The 16352-nt window shown below is 40.6% G+C and overlaps 1 protein-coding gene across 1 annotated transcript in view; it reads left to right on the forward strand.

Annotated features, from left to right (window-relative positions):
- LOC115372917 (ryanodine receptor 2-like) overlaps nucleotides 1-6739 on the forward strand; it is a 74557-nt gene extending 67818 nt beyond the window's left edge. The window contains 6 exon segments of the mRNA XM_030071081.1: nucleotides 89-223; nucleotides 1378-1534; nucleotides 1674-1738; nucleotides 3524-3624; nucleotides 4505-4556; nucleotides 5979-6739. Coding sequence (XP_029926941.1) covers nucleotides 89-223; nucleotides 1378-1534; nucleotides 1674-1738; nucleotides 3524-3624; nucleotides 4505-4556; nucleotides 5979-6074 — 606 coding nt within the window. The 3' untranslated portion in view covers nucleotides 6075-6739.
- The last annotated feature ends 9613 nt before the right edge of the window (nucleotides 6740-16352 follow it).

Genomic DNA, 16352 nt, shown 5'->3' on the forward strand with positions numbered 1-16352 from the left:
TGGGGCTTTTCTAAGATGAAGAAGTGTATTAAAGCCCATCTGCCTCATTGTGTCCATCTGTCTTTGTGTGTGTGTGTGTGTCTGTCAGTTGGTCCTGACTGTGGGCTTGCTGGCAGTCGTAGTGTATCTCTACACAGTCGTGGCCTTCAACTTCTTCAGGAAGTTTTACAACAAGAGTGATGACAGGGAGACTCAGGACATGAAGTGCAATGACATGCTCACTGTGAGTTCAGCATGAATAAGGACACTCAAACACACTTTTGTCTCTCTTGATCTCTGTGTTCTCCCCTCTTGCTCTCTAACACACACACACACACACACACACAACTTGCAGAGACACACACCTCATTTTCGTCCACCTCAGATCCACTAGGGTGCCGTAGGATTCTGACAGTGATCCCTATTGTTGAAGTGAAAACAGCCTCTTGTCTTAGTCTCTCCACTACCTATCTGTAGTATGATGGACATGCGGAAGGGAAAGAGCTCTTCAATCCTGAGCATGGCTCTTTGTTTTGCCATGGATAAATTCACTACATTAACACCCCACCGCCTGCTCTATTCTAATATGGACTCCACTGTCACTCACACAAGCAGGCGGATAGGCAGCGATAGCATTTGAATAACATCCCACTATTAGGCGGGAGCCAGGGGATATTACATTAAGTCCTGAGTCACACTCATTGTGTTATTGTTTATGCTTGACTTTTAGCAGCAAAATAACTAGCAGCAGGGATTTGCAATGCTTTTTCCATCACGACAGCGCTACTGTTTCACACCAATGGAAGGCAAAATGGCAAAAATGTGAATCTGACGATAATCATTCTCTATTGTTCAATGTCTTTGTGAACTTGCATAAAAATAGTACTAGTTACAAAATTTTGAGTGTTCCTTAAAATGTTTTCAGCCAACATTGCATCAATCATCAAAAAACAATAGTCAGTTTGTGTCTTGTTTTTCTCCAGTTACCTTGCTGAAAATATCCTTAGTTGCTGTTTAGAGGCACAAGACAAAAATCCCTTCCTCGTCACTTTGCCTGTTCTCTCCTTGGCTCATACATTTACCAAAATTCAGTGGAGCACATCAGCTATCTAAGGCTAAAACTTCACCCATCTGTGAAATTGTATAGAAATAGCATCAGCTTCTAAGTTTTAAAATGTTTTGCAGAGATTTTGCAGCTAGCAGAGGCAGTCCTAGGAAATCCATAGATCAATTCAGTTATTTATTTATTTAAAGTTTTATTGAGACAGTGCAAAAAGCCCTTCCTGGACAACATGATTCTTCTCTCCTTACTTCACCAAAAGTCAGCTGGAGAGATTGCCTCTCTGGTGGCTCGAATAAATTAAAATATGTGGCATTCCTCTCTCGTTTCTTGGTTAGTGCTATATGTTCCATATGTATGTTGGTGTGCGTGCTGGTGGAGGCATCGGAGATGAGATTGAGGACCCTGCTGGTGATGAGTTTGAAGTGGAACGCATCATCTTTGACATCACTTTCTTCTTCTTTGTCATCGTCATCCTTCTGGCCATCATCCAGGGTGAGGTTGATTGTCTTACACAAATGCAGCTCACTTTTTCACCAGATAGCTAAGTGTCAGTGACACCACACACACACACACACGCACACACACACACACACACAATAAACACAAACATTTAAGTGCCATTTTCTCACAGGCTTGATAATCGATGCCTTCGGGGAGCTTCGTGACCAGCAGGAGCAAGTGAAAGAGGATATGGAGGTGAGAGATGAAACTTTCTCATTCCCTGACCTACACACACTGCGCACTCTCACACACACACATACATACTGTACATAGTATAGCTGAAGTACAAACAACTTTAAAGGTCCCATGTTTAACTTGTTTTCATCAAATCAAACAGAATCACATGATTTTTAAATTTGGAAGGAGGAGCTTCAGATAGCACATGTTTTTAGCTATGAGATACAATGATAAAATGCTTACATATTGAAGTGCCAGGATAAACCTGTTTTGTATTGTATGGACTTTCAAACCTGTAGCCTGCACAGTATGTACAGGCTATTAAATCAGGATGTTAAATATGATAAATGATAAATATAAAGGATGTGTGTTTTAGCCTAAATATACAGATTTACTTAACATAAAGCATGCCTTTGGCTGTTTGGCTATCTTTATTGTTTCTCTTTTTGCACAATCTAACAGTGGTGATTTGGCAGTAAGGTAACTTGAGGTCAGTAGCTAAGTTAGCTTGAGGTCAGGTGTAATTTAAGTTTATAAATCAAAACTGTGTACAAGATAACATAGATTGGGATGCTGTTGTGGGAACTGGTGTCTGAGCAAACAATCCTAGCATTTGGCTCATAATGAGAGGATACCATTATCAATCTTCCCTGGATAATTATAGGGCAATCATTACAGTGAGTGTAGTGGGAGAAAAACATCCTCACTAAATGAGCCAATTTAAATGTTGCTGTATGAATAGAAAATTATGCATTTTTCCATTAAATACACCTTCTAAATGCATGAGTAAGAACAGTAAGTGAGGCATAATACTTGCTGTCTTATTCTGTCCTCCACTTTCTCAGCCCGTATGTGCTCTGTCTGTCTCTCTTTCTTTTGCCGTCTTGGTTCTCAGATGCACACTTGCACTCACACTAGCAGAGTTTTGAGAAAATGGGAGTTTAATTGCTGCATGATAAGTAGGAGCTAGATGTTGTGGTATGCAAATAAAGCTGTGCTTGCTGTCTTGTTTAGAAACCCAGAGTTATTTACTTCGCATTTGTCTTTGACAGGAATGTTCTTCGTAATTACTGGTTGATGCTATCACAAATGATCACACAGTTCAAATTCCTCCTAATTTGGTATACTTGCACAAACAGGCTTGGCATATTGTAATTTCAAAACAGACGGTACAAACAAAATAAAAATGAAGAAAGAGTAACAAATCACAGAACAACAGCGAGTAATAAGTAAACATTGAAGTAACTGAAAGAAAATCCAGTGATATTAAAAAGAATGAATTAATAAAGTTTGTGTGTGTGTGTGTGTGTGTGTGTGTGTGTGTGTGTGTGTGTGTGTGCGCATCTGTGCATGCTGAGCTTGTGTGGGCAAGCTGCAGTAAATTATCTCTTATTAGCAAGTTTTGTAATTGTGCAATATGTGATATTATGAAGTAATGAGGAGTTGATGATAAGGAGATATTTTGTATTACTGAAGGATATAGTATGAAGGGTATCCTTTCCTGTGCAGATGTAATATTTCCATAGACACGATCCTCTGTATCTTAATAAAAACTGGCAATGAGTTATCCTGGATCAAGGGGGTTGCTTTTTATTACAGTCGTGTCTTATGGGATTCACCAGGTTCCTTTGTCAGATGACACAGACAGCGGTCTAAGTTCCATGTTTCACATCCAAGCTAGGGTTAGCTTTAAGCCGCCCTTAAAGTTTGGGATTTTTAATTACCAGTGTACACTGCATGACAGTATGCTCATCCAGACCTGTTGCATGAAACATTACCTGTCCTTCCTCTCTCCCTATGCAGACCAAGTGTTTTATATGTGGAATAGGGAGTGACTACTTTGATAAAGTCCCTCATGGGTTCGAGACTCACACTCTACAGGAGCACAACCTGGCCAACTATCTGTAAGTGGATACATGCTCATGAGTTTCATCCATTGGGTTAAATTTTAAGTATTACGTAGGTAGTCTCATCAGATAATTCTGCAGACAGTAAAAGTGACAGCAGGATGTCATTACTAAAATGTCATGTTGTCACCCAGCTTTACAACTTTGCTAAGCATGCTGCAAGAAAGGAAAAAAAGTAAAAAGCTCATTCACAGACAGCTCAGCATGTGTTGTTACCATAATAAATCACTTATCCATTTGGCTGCAGGTGCAGCACAGTATGTAGGGTGTTAATCAAGATTGTGGCGTGTGTTTGTTGTTGTTTGCGTTTCATACTTGTCCTTGGTATAAAATATTAAACAGTTATTTCACACATCCTCAACAGCTGGGTTTATAATGTAGACTTTAACTGTGAGCCTGTTTATTGTTCTGCATAATTTAATTTAGTCTTAGCTGATATGTGTATCCAGAGAACTATCTCTGGTGTATCAATTATCTTGAGATGTTTCAATGTGATTTACCACTGTCAGATGATGAGGTTGTGAATCAGGCGTCAAATTTGCAGACACAGCATGACATTGAACATGACATTGAACCATGATACTAAACCTTATTGCGGCCTGTAAGTCAAGAAAAGAGAAGCTGTTGCTTTATGTGACAGCTAGCCAGCCTATCAACCATCCAGTTTACTTCAGTTAAATTTTACTAGAAAGTACAGCAGCTTGAGTGTATCTATTACTGTAGTGTTTATAAAATCTCAAGATTTTTTTCTACTTTCTCATTCCATAATCCTATAACTTTGTGGGAGGTTTTTGGTTTGTTTGTTTTTTTTTAACGCTGAAATATGAGTGGGAGGTCTGTGAGTTGCTAGATGTTTCTCTCTTCTGTGTCCTGACAGATTTTTTGTGATGTACCTCATTAACAAGGATGAAACAGAACACACGGGACAGGTACAATAGCTGTCTCTTTACTTTTTTATTTGATGCATGATTCAAATCTTAACACTCAATTAGGGGGTTGCATTTAGGGCATTTAAACAATGCTTCTTCCACAGCCACTTCTAATAGTCCTTAATCATTCCTTCCCCAATGCTCCCTTCACGGCTCAACAACTCATTAATTCTGACATTTTTAATGGTGATAACAAACCTGTAGTCTAACCTTTTCAGTGAGGATAGACAGAGCCTCCATTCATGTAGTCCCTCGTAAAAGCCACCCACTCTCAGGCATGCATAAACCCTTCTATGATAATGAGCATCATAAAATTGGAATGTGCAATCTGTGCTATTCTACAGTAAATCGTGATTTTATTTATTTAGTTTATCATTCATTTACAGTTGGCAGGTCGTAATCTCAAACTTTTAAGTAGCATCCAGTTTTTGCAATATCATAATTTTGTTTGCATGCGTTTGCTGAGTAGCACGTATTTGCAGTTGGCATTTCAGTTATGTGCATTTATTCTTACTGCTTCCACTATCATGTCTGCAATTTTTCTCATATCAATGCAATATTTAAGTCATAAATCAAAAGTATGGAGCCTTGATGACAGATATCAAACTTAGTCTGCACCTATTGCATTTATATTGTGTCAAATTTTTGAATACTCACCATAGCCATAGGATGATCCTGTGCATTTAAAAAGAATATTATAATATCATAAGACTTTTTTTTTCCCCCATTATCCCACTACCCACCATCCTCTGTGACCTGTTGTATGGAGAGGAGAGTATTTGATTTCATTTTATGTTGCAGTGAAAGTGCCTATTGCACTTAAGTCATTGTGAAAGGAATATTGTGCATCAAAATAAATATATATTAAAATAATATTAAATAATATTCCTTTTGATCAAAATAATTTGGATTTATAAATATATTGTTATTATTTTTAATATTATTTTTTGGCACACATGTATGCATCTTGAAAGTATCACATTCAAGATGCATTCTGTGCACTTCATTCATTCATTGATAGAATAGAATAGAATAGAATATTATATTTCTTATCAGTCTTGGACATTTTGGTCAAGTGGGCACAAGTTTCAAATTGACTTGACCCCATTTGTCCTGGAACCCAGCCCTATACTGTGGTAGCTATTTTAATGTGGTATATTTCTCAGGTGTGAATACAAAGGAAACTGCCTCATGGTTGTTTGTAAAATATTATTATTATCATTATTATTATTGTTGTTGTTGTTGTTGTTGTTGTTGTTGTTGTTGTTATTATTATGAAGTATTTTTCCATGGCAACAGACAGGTGATTTAAGAATTTGAAATTTGATCAATACTCTCTGTGGACACAATCAAAGAACAGGCAACAATAGTTTGGCACAGTAATAACTTCAAAATATGTGACTGATCTGTTGACTCTGCCAGGAATCCTACGTGTGGAAAATGTACCAGGAGCGATGCTGGGAATTCTTCCCTGTAGGAGACTGTTTCCGTAAGCAATACGAGGATCAGCTTGGATGAGAAGAGATCTGTGGAATTTGAGAGGCTCCCTTGATAATGTCATCACACAGACACCAACTTGATCGATGCTCTTGGACTCACCAAATTACCTCGGCTGTTGTGTGTGCGCTACACAGACTTTGGGTTTTGGAGTGATCTTCCCTTAACACTTATATACATATATGTGTGTTGATGCATGGTGCTAATGTTGTGTTTGCTCATAAATTGTATTTATTGAATCAATTGGAAACAAAGGGTTGAAGACAGCTCTCAGAATTGTTTGTATTCAGATGAAAAGATATGTGCTCTTTAGTTTGGCTTGGCTTTCCCCTAGTCAGGAAATTGCCTGTTTTATTGGTTTCCTGAGTCTGCTGCAAGTGTATTCACAGGGTAGCATGAGTCAGTTTACTAACGATTTTATAAATCATTATCTTAAAACAGTGGAAGAAACTCAAAATGTAAAATCAAAAGATGCTGTATAGCACTTTGTAGTTTGGATTTGTCTTTGTAAACCTCATGTTTTCAGTGAATGCAGTGATCTGTCTTTGCAATCGCAGCCCCACATCCCTCTCCTCTGTGTCTCATTCAGATAAACACTCCGTCTGCTATCTGTTCTTTTCACCCTCCTCCTCTGTTCCTTGGGGCGCTCCTTGCCTTGTCTTTTGTGCTCCTCTCTCCATGCTCCTTTTCCTGCTGTCCTTGCTTCTCCTTCCCTACTCCTCTCCTCCCTCCGACTCCTCTCTTCAGTATTTCTCTTTTCCCATTATCAGCTACTCTGTGCCGTGCCAGCATGTCTCTCCCAGAGCCCAAAGATCCAAATATTGCCGTGGAAATGGATCACCGTGCTTAACGATGTGATAGACCACTGCCTCAGACAGCCCAGAAACTCTTCGGGGAGTCTCCAGGCGTGACTCATTGACTACAGGAGCGTGGCGAGTTTTGTTAAACTGTTAAAACTCAGGGAGTGTGCATGTGTGAACAGAGCTAAGCAGCAGGATGATGGGCGTCAGGGTGCCACCTACAGATACTGTCCTCATTATACAGAGGTCAAACACTGGGTTTGAGTATTAGGCTTCACTTTGATATGGATGACACGAGTCAGCAAGTGGTGTTTGCTCATGTTGCTTTTTGTTACGGCTCGTTGATGGAACAGAATTTTTTTTTTTTTTTTTCTAAGAAATGCAAAAACAGTGACTGAGGCAAAGTATTCAATTAGTGATTTGGCTAAGTGGTTATTGAAATAATTTAAATTAGGCTCGCAACATAGTACATATTGCCATTTCTGTGGTTCACAGGCTATTGAAGACTGAACCAACTGGCTCATTGATGACTGACGTTTCAATGCTGTTTGTTGTTGTTATTTGGAACGCATTATCCAATTGGATTTGGTTGAATAAAGAGGGATGAGAAATCATATTGGTCATGAGATAGCTCAATGCATTAAGCAAAAAGCAGTTTCTAAGTTAATATAGTCTGCGCTGTTGACTATATTGGCAGCGTGCCAAAAGCAGTTTGCTTGTGGCACAGTGCTTGGTACTGCTGATACCATCCCTGGATACGCCTGGTTGGATTTCCATAAGGATCACAGCTACCAAACTCAAGAGACCAAAATAACCCAGTGGATAGGTTTCCATATCAGCCTTTGTCCAGAAAACGAGGAATGTGAAAACCCTCGCTCATCAGAAACCTATTACTTTTGGAAGGTAATCCCCTCCTCGTATGTATGAAAATCCATCATACCAACACCAAACGAATAGACATTCAAGCCCTCTCTGCGGTTCTCTCACACCACACGCCCAGATTAGCCACAGCTCTCTGCGAACTGCATTACTAGAACACTGTGTATTGGACCTGGGGCACACATCTCCCCAAAAACCAACCTAAATCAAATATACTGACTGTTTATGTAGTGGGCATTGGTCACATCCGCTTGATCAGAAGGTATTTTGCACAAAATGGATGTTTGCTTGTGGCCAAGCTTCTCTCCCAGCCCTCATTCCTCTTTCCATTCTGTGGTTGAGTAACGGTGAGGTTAGAAGATCTGCCTCTGGTTTGGAGCGTGCTGGCTGAATTTGCACGGCGTGCCCAAAATAGGAGCAGTGATATAGTTGTACCGTGACACTACAGATCACGTCTGTGCTACAGATCACATCTGTGCTGTCTAGGAAGAAAAAAAAAAAAAAAAACATGAATCTTGAGTCCATCCTGTTTGAAAAGTGATAAAAACTCTGGTTTTGAGCTGGCAGTTGAGCTGACATGTGCCTCTGTCTCCGGCTGAAGTGCGGCGCTGCTGGAGCTGAGCAGGACATGTGAGCAGCCTCATTACTGCAGCTATCTGAGAAGTGTGGACAGCAGCAGTGGCAACTCGTCCTCACCCCCGCTCCCACATGGACACACACAGTTTAAGGGCATTAAGTGCCACTTCCCCAAGTCACTACTTTTCACCACCATCTCCCAACCAAACATCCTATTGGCTGGTGGATATACTGCCATATACTAAACATCTGTGTAACCTTTTCGGACCTGTCTGTCTGACACAATAGAATGCCACCTCCTTTTTGCAATACAAGGTGCAAACTAGAAAATCCAGGCCTTGGGGTGAGTTTAAGCAAATACTAAAAACATGTGGTGTTATAGCTAAAAATCGGCCCTGATCCATCAGTGGCTACAGTGGCTCTTTGCCTTTTAGTTGTGCAATATATACAAGGCTTTACGGATATTAGAGTCTTTGCATATCAGTCTCTCATGGCCTACTACCATTTCCCAAGTGTGCTCAAAACAAAATCAGGCACGCTTTATGGGAGAGTTACTGAATAGAAAGGGAGATCTTTGAAATCTGCTGTGTGATTGTATCTAGCTGAGGTTTATTAGTGTCATATAACATATTGCAGAAACCCAGTAGGCCTGTCAGTGAATAATGTAGACTGATGTGACACATATGCAAATGTAACTAATAGAGCTGGCCCCCCCAACTCTCAGTTTGCAATGGGAAATCAATGCGATATGGATCCAGCATTTGTGTCCCCCCGGATTGCATTATTCCAAGGCGTTTTGATAATCTATGTGTGGCTAACAATGGGAATTCTAGGAATTATGCATGGGCAGATGGCTTTAGATAGGCATACAACAGCTGGGTACGCAGAGGGTGTAGTAAAATGATTATGGATACGGGGGCATATGGTTGGATCACTCTGAATATTGCCTCGAATGCCAGCTATTGTCTGAGAGATGATGCCCCCGCGCCCACAATACATCATATGAAAATGCAACTGGAGTTGTAGATCAACAAAGGGCGACAAGAGCAAAACAAGAGTGAATAAGTGCAGCTGTGAGTTTGCTCGTACCTCAGGCCAGAGGTGTCCTGAATTAAATATGAATAGTGACTCCTTTTGTTACTCTCTACATTATTGCCACTCTCTGATGGCAGTTGAGCAGCTGCTGTCTGTGTCACCATGTGCCCGCTTGGCACGTCATATTGGATCCAGCTTGCTGTCAGTGTATAGGACTCTGTTAAAATTTTGTAATGGCCATGTATTGATTTCAAAACTTATAGTATTGGCCATTCCTTCCTTGCTTGACAGTAGTTCTTACCTTGTAATAAATGGTTATTCATACAAGGATGCTGAGAAAATCCAGACAGAGTGCAGGGTCTCTGCAGATGATTGAGAGGGTTTATTGCATAAGTCTATACATTTTTTAAGGGATATACTACTCCTGAAAATCCTATATTCTGCCCTTAAAGGTTTACAGCAGTCTATTTTCCATCCATGTAGTCATCCCCAGACAATTCCTCCAAACGTTGTTTTCTTTGTTCAGGCCTTTTCCTCTAAGTTTCACTGACCTGTCAGAGAAACACTTGAAGACTGCCTGACGGGGATGTAGCATATGAGGGCTTCTCAGAGAGACGAGGCACAGGTAGACTCCAGTCATGCATTGACAATGAGGCAGGTTCTTCATTTTCAAGTCAGTGAAATGTTATTGAAGAGGTTTAGGGGTTTATGAAACAGTAAAGGTGTAAATGTAATCTTGAAGAATAATACTGTGTTGCCTTGTACCATGTACCAATGCAATTTTTATGCACCCAATGTTTTTTACTGCCTGCCTCTCTGATGAAGAAATTCCAGATCATAAACAGTATTTAAGTAAAGAAACCAGAAGACCAAAGCGTGCACTCAAGTGCATGTTTCTGACTGTTACAAAAACCTCCACATAACACTTAAATTATGACAAATCAAAGAATGTTATTTTGTCTCTGAATGTACTGATATTCATGAAAATGTTATCGCTTGAAATGCAGATCTCCCAGGTTTGAAACAGTATTCGTTTTTTTGATTTTCTAATATGAATACCCAAGCAAAAGTGAATTTTCTAACAAACAAAATCCAAATACAAAAAATACAAACATTTTCTGACAGAGCGCCTCTTTGGCTCACTGTGTTGAGGGCATGCCACATAATACTGAAGCAAATCCACAGCGACCTGGGTTTGAGTCCGGCCCAGACCCTTTGCTGCATGTCCTCCCCTCTCTCTGCCCCGTCTTTTCAGTCTCTCTTCAGAGTGACTAGTAAAGCAGAAATGGCCCAAAAGAAAAAAAAAAAAAAGATTACGAGACATTCCAGTAAGTTGTTGGAAGACAAGGAATCTGGCAGATTGAGTGCCTGCACCAATCACGTTGTAGGAGTTATTTCCACTAGTGCTCAGCGCCACCCCTCTTAATCCACTTTCAGTTTAGAAACATTTAAGTGTTAGCTTTTAAAATGCTATTAAATTGGACAGTTTGAACCAACTCACAGCCTTAGAAGGCTTTGCAAAAATGTACACTTGAATCCAAGAACATGGCTTCTGAAATCCTATTACTCCTTCACTTTTTGCATTTTTCATCCCCATTCTTCCTTGGCTTTGGTATCACACTGTGCAAAATGCGGCTTAAGAAAAAAAAAATGTTCAGACCTTGCAAGGACAGAAAAGGTAAAATAAAGCTCATGGCATGATTATTTTTTTCTCAGTACTTCAGTAAAAAAAAATCAAACCTGTTTGTTTTCAAACGTTAAAAGACATCGACATTAATCTAAATCTAAATTTTTGTAGAAAAATGAAAAGAAGGAGTTTGTTGGCGGAGGTATCCAAAGTGCTGTGCATTAACAAGGCCTTTTTTGTGCATTTTGAATGCTGCAAAACTCTTAACCATGAAGCAGCCTTCCATAACAGAAAAGTGAATCTGAAATTTGTAAAGGAATCTTCACGCCCTTGTTATGTTCACTCTCTTTATTATTCTAAAACATTGCTTTAATGTCTTTACCCACTCATTCCTATTCAGGGTCATGTCAGTTGCCAAAAGCACACTGGGATAGGCTGGAACCTATCCCAGTGTGCATTTGGCAGAAGGCAAGGAAGCACCTTGGGCAGGCCGCCAGTCCATCACAGAGAGTAAGACAACCATTCACACCTATGTGCTATTAAATTGGACAGTTTGTGCAGTTTAGATCCTGCAGTCCACCTGTCTTCAGGATGTGGACAGAAACTGGAGAAAACTGATGTTTGATGTCCTCCTATCCATCACAGCCTATTCCAACCTGACTCTTTATGAGAATCGTTATACTGATGTTGGTACAAAGCTTTGATACAGGCCTGTCTTGAATGATTAAGATCAAGCCCATGTTAGTTTTGGAGCTGTTGCTAATTTGACAGTTGTATTAATAACACACGCCTTGGAGAAAGGTCACAAAAACAACAAATTTCTCAGTCAGCCAAATATCACCAGTAAATATACTTTTTGGACAAACATGATCATGCTTTTTAAAGCTGATAACAACAACACATTTATCAATCCATCGCTACTGTATGTCGTTTTGGTGTCACATCTGCCGCCTCTCTGAAGCACTATATGTAATTTATCACATGCATTGCTCTTAAAGCACAATGATACTTTTTGACATGTGTTTTCATGACAGACAGACCCTTACCATCTCATTACAAATCTAATTTTTCTTGCCACAAGGCCATAGAGTTTTCTTGTAATGATCTTCCAGTAAACATGCATTACCATGAGTGAGCAAAGGAAGGAATGGGAGGACTCTTCACATTACCATTTAGATTGGACGGCTACATGCCAACAGAAAGCCAATTACACAATGAGGGTTTAGTAAAGAAAAATGGCTGGAGGAAGGGAATAGATACATCAGTAGGCCAGGTCTGTGTACCACTCCTCTCAATGGATCCCGAATCACTCAACATCTCTGTTCAGTTTAACGACTGTTACTTTAAAAACTGTAGACAATGGATTTTGGTCTCCACAGGACCGTTCACACAATGATCCGAGCCACTGAAATGTGAAAGGAGACAGGTGCTGCCTTTAATAATTGAAGTAGGCAAATTGGCTCACTCAGAGGTAAGCCAGAGCAGTTGGGGAAATGACCTATTTTCCAGCCAAGTGAAATCATCACTATTTCACACAGTTGAGAGTGTGGAACACATGTTTATAGGCAAGAGTGATTGGGATTTTCATTTTAATTTGGGTTCCATTGTGGCAAAGAAAGGGGACGATTAACCTGAAGCCAGAGGAGATTAATATCAGTATTATTCTCAATCATCGTATTTAATTTGTGAATACTTTCATACGGAGTGTCGCGCCTGGCTCGGTTTAAAAGAGAAAAGTCTTCACAACTCTGCCGGCAACCCCACAGCTGGCGGGGCATCTGCCTCTTTAGCTTTTATCCATAGCTTACATAAAAGAGGTGTGAGTGTGTGTGCAAGAGAGAGAGAGAGCAAGAGAGAGCGTGCACATGTGATGAGGAAGGAATTTACTAAATAAGACGAGCAGTTCTCAGATTCCTGCAACACTGAGTTGAGTAACAACTTTTTAGCTCAACAGCCCAACACTGTAAAAGGAAATGTAAGCTCAAATCAAGTTAAGGGGTGTGAGATTCTGTGTATTTTAATACTGGAGTGACTAATGACTGACTGTGAATAAATGTCTGTTCTTAAAACAGTTTAGTACTGTGTGTTCTGTGAGCCTGTATCCCAGGGTCAGACTAGAAAAAGACATCAAACCCCTAATACAGACTTATTGGTGTGTGTGCCCATGGTACTGTGGCATTTGCAGACAAGTGCATTTAAGAACAAGGGTCTAACAAAGCTAAATGCACAAACCCAATCAGCTTGATGCCTTGAAATGCTATTGTAGCAGGACTAGGACTGGGACTGCTCTCTCTTGCACACGCATACACAAATACATAATCTATTTTGGGGGGAGGGGTTTTGGAGTACTAAAATGGTTCAACCAAAAAACAATTCCAATTATAATGCTCCCCTTGTGTGCTGTTGCTAAACTGAGCATTTACTCAAAGTGTGTGTTTGTGCGCACATGCACACAAGCGTATCCTCAAACACGCTTCTGTCTTCTACAGCCTTTCTCTTTTTGGAGTCACTGTTCATTCTGTATGTCTATCGTTTCCTCTCCTCTGCTGGTTTTAAATTAGTTTTGACCACAAAAATCAGCCATGCCTCACTCTCTGCCAAACTCAATCTCATGCTGCTGGATTTCCTTCATACAACAGTTAATACTGTTTGGAAAAAATAAAATAGAAAAAACAAAATAGTTTGTATTCAGGGAAAATATATTGTATTTTCAGCAATGCTTGGGGTTTTCAGGAACTTTATTCCCAATTCCAAATTGTGTAATAAGTAAGAGCCTCAAGGGTGGGATTTAACCTAGATACTACAAGATGTGATAAAGGGAATAGTGTGCACTGCTCATGCTGAGTTCAAATCTGGATTCCCATCTTTTTTCGACATTTCGCCCTCTCCCCTGCTACCCGAGGCATCTTTTGCTACCTCATAATCATTTGACCAAATATGTGAGGCTTCAGAAAATCCCTCCTTTCAAACAGTAAACCTGTCACTCAGCAAGCTAGATGGCGAAAAGATACAGGTGTTAACATCTTAAAGTTCAATCAATCAAGTTTGATTTTTGCGCTAAGCACATAATTTCACCGGGATAATCTGAGATCACCACCGCTCCATCAAACCTTCACGGAGAAGTCACAGCAAAGAGAGGGGCCGGCAGAGAGAGAGAGAGAGAGAGAGAATGCAGTGCCATTAAATTCTGTCAGCAATCTAGTGCCGGGGCTTTTTGAAATGCGAGACAGGAGCTTCTTTCTGATAACCCAAATGGATGCAGAACTCACTGTGTTCATTATGTGCCGGGGTTCAGTTCAGCATAGAAATGTGGCAAACCCTGCTCCCGGTCAAACCCATCCTCTACCTCACAAAGCATTGGGTGTTTTGCCAGGTTAAATTAAAAAAAAAAAATCTTATTTGACACATTTCATGAATAAAAAACCCTAACCCTAACCCTAACCCTAACCCTAAAAAAGATGCAGAAAACAGAAATTCAAAGAGCGTTTGCCCCATGTCTCTCCACCTCCTTTCAGTTGTTGTCACTTAATCCACATGGCACTGATGTTGACAGGATAGAGGGGTTTTGCGAAGTGTGTATCGACCAACAGAGAACACACCGAGGCAGGGCGTAGGTGCTCAGGGCAGCTGGGTTCTGATCTATACTGCGAGAGTGTCCACCTGGTCTGGGAGTAGGTGATAAAGCCTCTACCAGTTCTATCCTAACTTGGCACTTTGCTGCACAGGATGGCATGGGTCTGCCTGGCTTTGTGATGAGGCAATTTGAGTGAGGGTGAAAGTGCCATGTGCTGTGTGAACGGCTAGACCGCTGGCAAGTGGACTTGTTTTCTGTCACCTAAAATGACCCCGATGTTGCCAAGGGGTTTCGCTATTACCATACCCGCGTGCACACACACCTGTCTTGTTACTGTGGGTGAAACACCAACGAGTGGCTGGTCCACTCGAAACATGATTTCTGCTGTATTTCTGTCATATAAAACAGGTAGGTGAAACTGCAAGAAGTTACTTAACCTTGTGTTTATTTGCACTAAAATGTCTCAGGGCATTGACTGACCCTTTATTTCAGCTACTGTAATCCATGATAAATCCTGGAAATTTGGTTATGAAATACCAAGCTGTATTGACTTTAAAAACCAACATAGTTTTTCAGTTTGGTTTTCTTTCATCATGTAGCCGCTGGCTCTGAATACCTGCCACACTTGATTGCTGTAAATCAGAAGGCAAAACAAGCTCTCTCGCGTGCAGTCACAGAAAAGAATAGAGGATTTAAGTGTGTGTGTGCGCCCTTCTGTCAAGGTCCTGGGCAGCCCCTCTCCCTGCCAATAGAAAAGTCTGACTGGAGGTTATCGTGGAGATGTTATCGGCCACAGACAGGCTCACAGTTACTGACTGACACTAATCTTCAGCGTTTTCCTTAGGGGTCAGAGTTCGAGCCATCTGCCTCAGAACGTTCAAGCGTGTTTGATTATGGCTTGCCACTCAAAGCCTTTAATCCAACAAATTAACATTCTGATCTTACACCATGCATCAAATCTCATTTCCTTCCTTGCTGCTCCCACATCTGTGCATTTCTCTTGTATATCTAGATTCTGTCTGTTTTCTAAATTGTTTTCTGGTGGCTCCAAGTCTAACATCACGCAGTCCTATATGCTGTGTAATAGGTCAATTCATGAAGATTTGCTTGCGTTCTGTTTACTTGTGTTTTTCCACCCAGTGTAATTGGATTGTGCTCAGTGATCACCGATTAACCGGAAGGCATGAGACTGAACCAAAACCGAGGTCAATGCCTCATCATTTGCGGTAGCTCCAAACATTTCTGTCCACTTGTTCAGCTGCACAACCAAACTCTCGCCACATCAGTTCCACACAGTGAGCACAAAGCACAAAGCCACTGGTAACGGTCCACACTTTGATTCAGAGAGACCCTTAGTTATCTCCTCTGTCTGGATCCTGCCACCATCATGTTTCCCCCTGTCTGTCTGATCTTAGCGGAGCCCACAATTACCATGAGCAGCTTTGTAATTGGTGCTGTCCTGCGATCAGATGGTAGCATTGTCTAAATGTTTATTTATTCATTCATACATTTTTGTTTATTTATGGGCTGTCAAGGGACTCCAGAATTTGAGAGTCATCGCATTTTAATTTCCCAACTGTTACTTGGTGTCAGGCAGTGAAGCCAAGACGCCTTGGTAAAACATGACAAGAGAATCTGCATGTGTGTGTGTGTGTGTGTGTGTCACACTGTGCTGAAGTGAGACTGATGAAAGCGCCAACAGAGTAGACAGTTTTACCATGATATCTCTCATCTCTGATTATCCACATTATCTCCTGTGCAGCTGATTTTTGCTGGCATGATCCCTTGAAACCCAATGCATTGCCCTG

Source organism: Myripristis murdjan, chromosome 15, assembly GCF_902150065.1.
Source record: "Myripristis murdjan chromosome 15, fMyrMur1.1, whole genome shotgun sequence".
NCBI lineage: Eukaryota > Metazoa > Chordata > Actinopteri > Holocentriformes > Holocentridae > Myripristis > Myripristis murdjan.